The sequence below is a fragment of the Piliocolobus tephrosceles genome, chromosome 1, assembly GCF_002776525.5.
Source record: "Piliocolobus tephrosceles isolate RC106 chromosome 1, ASM277652v3, whole genome shotgun sequence".
NCBI classification, from domain to species: Eukaryota; Metazoa; Chordata; class Mammalia; order Primates; family Cercopithecidae; genus Piliocolobus; species Piliocolobus tephrosceles.
In genome coordinates, this window is record NC_045434.1 from 99,210,635 (window position 1) to 99,216,907 (window position 6,273).

The window sequence follows — 6,273 nt, forward strand, 5'->3', positions numbered from 1 at the left end:
AAAAAAAAAAAAAAAAAAAAAAAAAAAAAAAAAAAAAAAAAGAAGACTTAAATTATCTGCCCAAGAGTTCATAAATGATACAGCAAGCATCAGAGTCCAGAACTGTCTGATTTCAGACCTAAGCTGTTCCCTTTGCACACCATGTCCCACCAGTAAGGAAGATCTGAGTCTCAGAGCTGAGCCAAGACCTCCCAGGTCCTCTGGGGTTTTTTGTGTCTTTCAGAGTGGCTGGCGCTCCAGACCCCTCACCTGGAGTTCCAGGAGGGAGAAACCATCATGCTGAGGTGCCACAGCTGGAAGGACAAGCCTCTGATCAAGGTCACATTCTTCCAGAATGGAAAATCCAAGAAATTTTCCCATATGGATCCCAACTTCTCCATCCCACAAGCAAACCACAGTCACAGTGGTGATTACCACTGCACAGGAAACATAGGCTACACGCCATACTCATCCAAACCTGTGACCATCACTGTCCAAGGTATGGGGAATCTGCCAAGATGTAGGGAGGGGAGAAGAGGGGATGGATGGACAAGCGCTAAGGTCACATGGGCCTACACGGAGGTCTGAGAAAGGCCACAGCAGCAAAATTGGGCACTGGAGCAAAGAGGAGTGGTGTGGAGGCCTGGCTAAGTATTGGCCAATGAGCAGGAGTAGGGGCCAGAACTTGGAGCCGTCACCTCCCAGGTAATAGGTAGTCAGGCTCTTGTTCCACTTTGAAATGCAGGCCCCAGACTAAAGATGGCAGCGAAGCAGAGCTCCCTCATTGGTGCAGAGGTTCCCAAAGCTCCTGGGCATTCCTAAGAGCTGAAGTTTGCCTCGTTTCTCCTCATGGCTCATGTTATAGCCATTCACTCCAGAAAGCCTGGCATGTCATAGTCTGTTCAAGGCTGTGCTCCATAGAGTAATGATGCCTCTAGCTATGCAAGGCTTTGGGCCCACCCTTCCTACTGCCCCCGAGGGCTAAGAGGATTCCTTCCCTCTGCTCCTGCCTGCTCGCCAATGTGCCTTTATTAGTTTGGTGGAGAAACCTGGATAGGCAGGAGGCATAAGTCCAGCCACAGAAACCCTGTGCAGGTGAGGCTGGGGGATGTAGTGAGTCTTGCATTGGTGAGTGACTCAGACACAGAAGAGCTTTGGGTGACAAGCACTAGGACATAGCACTGGAGGAGGTGGGAGATGGGACAAGGAGAATACAAGTTGTCATTAAAATAGTAACCCCCATCCTGTCCTAATGTCTGTCTTCCCTAGTGCCCAGCGTGGGCAGCTCTTCACCGATGGGGATCAATGTGGCTGTGGTCACTGGAATTGCTGTAGCGGCCATTGTTGCTGCTGTAGTGGCCTTGATCTACTGCAGGAAAAAGCGGATTTCAGGTTTGTAGCTCCTCCCAGTCCCTTTTGTTATCAGTTTGCATTTGGTCCAGGCCCTAACCCCAGACATTTCCAGAATCCCTCTCTTTGGGCTAGATATGCATTCAGATCTAGGCCCGTATTGTATTATATTCATTTGTTCATTTATTAGATCATTCATTGACAAGACTTAAACAAACTAGCTTATGTGTCAGCCAATGCGTGAGTCATGGTAGGTGATGCCAAGATGAAGTCCAGTCCCTGCCCTTGGGGAGTTCTCAGCATTGTGAGGAAGACAGAAGTACAACTAGGCCATTATAATAAGATGGGATAAAAGCAATGATAGGGACATGAAAAGCCTAGGATAGGAGTACAGAGGAGGCTCCATAGCCCAACAAGGGCTGAGGCAGTTGGAGAAGGTCTTAGGGGGAGCAGTGTAGTGCAGTGATGGAGTGCACATAGTGGGGTAGGACTGCCTGGGTTCAAATCTAGTTCCACAGTGTACCAGCTATATGACCCAGGTGAGTCACTACACCTCTCTGTGCCTCAGTTGTCTCATATGGAAAATGGTGACACTAATAGGACTCACCTCACAGGATTGCCATGGGGATGAAAGAGGCTGACGCTCTTACACCAGTGCCTGTCAGGCAGTAACAGCACACAAACAGGGCTGTTGCCATTCTGGAGGAGGTGGTGTGTGATGGCAGCGCTTAGCTAGGGAAGGAGGACTCTCCAGGTACTGGGCCAAGGCAGGGATTGAAGCTGGGTGGAGCTTATATGGGTGTTGAGGGAGGACTAGAGAGGGTGCTACAAGCCGCTGAGAAAGAGAAATAATCCCACTAACACCTCACAAAGCACTTTACAATTGGTTCATAGCTAGGACCTCAGTTACTGATGATAATACAGAGAAACAGGGAGAGAGACTGAGGCACAAATGTTTTTAAAAGGCAGAGCAAGTCTCAGATGCCATGGAGTGGCCTTTCTGACACTCCTGGGCATCCCCATGGGTGAGCTGAATTCTGCCTCTGGACCAGCCCTTTTCCAGGTGGGAGCAGCCCCTGAGCAGGGGAGCTGGGGGTGGGAGGACGGGAAGCATCTGCCAGAGGGAAGGCCTGAGCTGGTCCCATCCAACCCTGGCCCTGGTCCTTGGTCCTGAGGACTCAGGTCCCACCCCCTAATCCTACTAACCTCCTATGTGCCCCTCCCAGCTCTCCCAGGAAACCCTGAGTGCAGGGAAATGGGGGAGACCCTCCCTGAGAAACCAGGTGAGTACAGGGTTGTCTCAGGGATTCAGTGATGGCTCACCAGGGCTGCCCGCTGTACCGGAGCCAGCCAGAAGGGGCTTGTGCGAGTTCAGCTGGGAGCCAGGGAGGGAGCAGCGGTGAGGGGATGGCCGGGGCTCAAATCGCTTGGTCAGCTCTGAGTCTAACTCCTGGGCCTAAAGAGGACCTCTCTGGAGATGAGAAGAAAAACACCAGTCCCGGATACAGAGGAGAGGGCTGTGTCCGAATTTCTGGGATCAGGAATCTGGGGATATTTCCAGATCTGGAAATCAGAGATACTTTGGTCTTTCTGTGGAGCTTTGGCAGAGCTGGCAAAGGAGAGGGCTAGGGGCTGTAAGACTGAGGCCAATCGGATGTGGGAGGCAGGAGTCTAAGGGGAAAAGAGGAGGAGGCCTGGAAACCCCTTGATTTGCTGAGGAATCTGTCTCTGTGAAGAGATGGGGTGGAGCGGCCAGACTCAGCTGTCTGTGGAATGCTAAGAGGAGGTTTGGGCTTGAGAAAATTCTGGGGGACTAGGGGCACTAGTGGGCTCTACTCTGTGGGCAAAGCTTGGTTCCGATGCCCACGCACTCCAGGTTGATTGAAGTTTGGCCTGGTTCTGCCCCCATCACACAGTGGAGCCTTGAACCAGTCAGTCTCCCTGATGGGGTTCAGTCTGCTCACTGAGGAAATGAGTGGGTGACCTCTCAGGCCTTCTAGGTCTGACATTCTGAGAGCCAGGGGCCACTCAAACCCTGGCCTAGGTGAGAGTATGTAAAGGAACTTCCAGGAGGATGCCAGGCAACTTCCAGACTGTAGTTAAAGTCAGAGCACAAAGGAAACCGGGGCTTTTTCTGGGGGTTTCCATGACAGTAGGAACAGGCAGGGAAAAGAGGCTGTCAAAGACCCCAACTCAGATGGCTGGAGTATGATTCAGAGCAGAGCCAACAGATTTGAGAGCTTGAGCAAAATACCACTCATCCAGCTGTGCTTGCAGCAAGGTCACCTGTCCGCTGGTCGGGCCCAGTGGAGACAGGGGCCTGTGTTCACACCAGGGCCAAAGCAGATCTGTTAAAAACAAAGTCCAAGCAACTGGATTATCCGTCTTGTTGTGTGGTTCTGTCTACACTGGCATAAGCACATTTCACAAGGCATTTTTGCAGCCAGGCACTGGAGCTGATGATTTCCCAAAAGGTAAAGCTGGGTTACTGGGATTCTTGGGGAATGTAATGTAGAATGGGAATTCAGAATGTGGTTTGCTGCAGAATTTACAGCATGGCAATAAAGGCTCTCGGTGTTCAGGGAGTGAGAGAAGACACTAGATGCATTGTCTCAGATGCCTCCCGACTTCCTGAGAAATGCCACTTTGCAGATACTGGGGCTACTTTTCTTACTGGCTAAGTCAGTTCATAGCAAAATATGAGGGAATTCAGTGTGTTTCAGACACTAACCAGAGAAAGTCCTTCCTTCCTTTCTTCTTCCCTCCCTCCCTTCCTCCCTTTCTCACTCACTTTCTCTTCCTTTTTAATGCCACGGAGTACCATATTTTTCAAAGTTCCAACAAAGATGCGCTACATTCAGACAATGTGAAAATGGCCCTCAGCCTTCTCTCCCTGAAGTCTGTGGCCAGCAAAAATCTGGACTTCACTTCACTCTGATGCTGAACACGTCCCTACCCCACCTCTTCCCCAATATCTCAGATCCCAAGGCTCCCTGGTTTGCTTCTAGGAAAGCTCAGCAATTCCCTGAAAAGAATGCAGCTCAAGTGACTGCTTCACTTTTTCACCGTGGCCCATGGGGAAGGCTGTGGCTGGGCTACACCACGCATGGATCAATGAGGCCATATTTACCCAGTGCTTGGCCTAGAGATCCGAGACAGGGTCAGCAGTGCTTGCTTTGGCTCTAGTTTGGGCGTTGGTTTTGCAGCCTCAGCATCAGCACAGGCAGGCCCTCTTCTCCGGCAGTGCTCTGGCTGATATTTCTTCTTTTTGCCCACAGCCAATCCCACTAATCCTGATGAGGCTGACAAAGTCGGGGTGAGTGATCCCAGCCATCTCCCCCTCCCTTCTCCCCTTTTGCCTTCTCTGTTGCCTTCTTTCCTAGGCCCTCTCTGTGGATCCTCACTGCTGGTTTTTGCCTTTTCTAGGCTGAGAACACAATCACCTATTCACTTCTCATGCATCCGGATGCTCTGGAAGAGCCTGATGACCAAAACCGTGTTTAGTTTCCATTGTCTTGCCTTGGGATTTGAGAAGAAAATCAGAGAGGGAAAGATCTGGTAGTTCCTGGCCTAAATTCCCCTTGGGGAGGAGAAGGAGATGCTGCAGTTCCAAAAAAGAAGGTCTCTTCCAGAGTCATCTACCTGAGTCCCGAAACTCCCTGTCCTGAAAGCCACAGACAATAAGGTCCCAAATGACCGACTGCACCTTCTGTGCTTCAGCCCTTCTTGACATCAAGACTCTTCCTTCCACATCCACACAGCCAATACAATTAATCAAACCACTGTTATTAATAGATCATAGCAACTTGGGAAATGCTTATGTTACAGGTTACATGAGAACAATCATGTAAATCTATATGATTTCAGAAATGTTAAAATAGACTAACCTCTACTAGCACATTAAAAGTGATTGTTTCTGGGTGATAAAATTATTGATGATTTTAATTTTCTTTATTTTTCTATAAAGATCATATATTACTTTTATGATAAAACATTATAAAAATAACATTCTGTTTACCTTTTCAAGGCTGTATTGGTTTGAGTGTAGATTGAACTGCGTGGGGTCTGTTTCTCTTCAGTGATGAGACTCTTAGGAAGGCAGGAACGGATAGGATGTGGGGGAAAGGAGAGATGGGGATTAGTGCCCCTTTTCTTAAAACTGAATACAGTCATGCACCACGTAACGATTTTTAGTTCAACAACAAACTGCATATATGATGGTGGTCCCATAAAATTATAATGCTATATTTCTACTATGCCTTTCTTATTCCTATGTTTAGATATATGAGTACTTACCCTTGTGTTACAGTTGCCTAAAGTATTCAGTACAGTAGCATGCTGTACAGGTTTGTAGCCTAGAAGCAATACGCTATACCGTACAGCCGAGGTGTGTAGTAGGCCACACCATGTAGGTTTGTATAAGTACCTGCTATAATGTTCACACAGCAAAATTGCCTGTATTTCTCAAAATGTATCCCCATATTTCAGCAATGCATGACTGTACTCTTCTGCCAGTGACCTTGTATTCTTGTTTCCATGTCTTCTTCTATTTCCTCCTATGGCAAATAAAACACTGTTTTGCAACACAAGTTCACAGGAAGTCGAACTTCAGATGAGCCCTCAGTGGAGACTGCTGACATGTCCTGCTCCGCTATTCTCCCAATGTAGTTACCAGAAGGATGTGACCTTCTCAGAGAAGTCATCCCAGGCAGATTAGAAACATGACTGGCAGTCTCCTTGAGGGTTTGGAGAGTGCCCTTGGAGAGGCTTCATTTTCCTGGGACTCTAACACAGTATCATTGTGCAACATTTGTTGCACTTTTTATGTAGGATAAAAAGTACTCACTTTTTATGGTCCCACAATCAGATTTCATACACACTTATTGTTTTAGTAATAAGGGATAATAATTAAAATTACTGCGTTATTAAGGGCTTACTTTGTGC

General features: G+C 48.2%; 1 protein-coding gene across 4 annotated transcripts in view; it reads left to right on the forward strand.

The window, feature by feature from the left end:
- FCGR2B (Fc fragment of IgG receptor IIb) overlaps positions 1 to 5,915 on the forward strand; it is a 15,620-nt gene extending 9,705 nt beyond the window's left edge. For 2 of the 4 annotated variants that reach the window (XM_031936335.1, XM_026457044.1), the window contains exons 4-8: positions 224 to 478; positions 1,249 to 1,371; positions 2,556 to 2,612; positions 4,608 to 4,645; positions 4,756 to 5,915. In XM_031936335.1, coding sequence (XP_031792195.1) covers positions 224 to 478; positions 1,249 to 1,371; positions 2,556 to 2,612; positions 4,608 to 4,645; positions 4,756 to 4,833 — 551 coding nt within the window. In that variant the 3' untranslated portion in view covers positions 4,834 to 5,915. The remainder of the gene's footprint in view (positions 1 to 223; positions 479 to 1,248; positions 1,372 to 2,555; positions 2,613 to 4,607; positions 4,646 to 4,755) is intronic. The other 2 variants (XM_026457045.1, XM_026457046.1) reach the window with 1 other exon arrangement.
- The last annotated feature ends 358 nt before the right edge of the window (positions 5,916 to 6,273 follow it).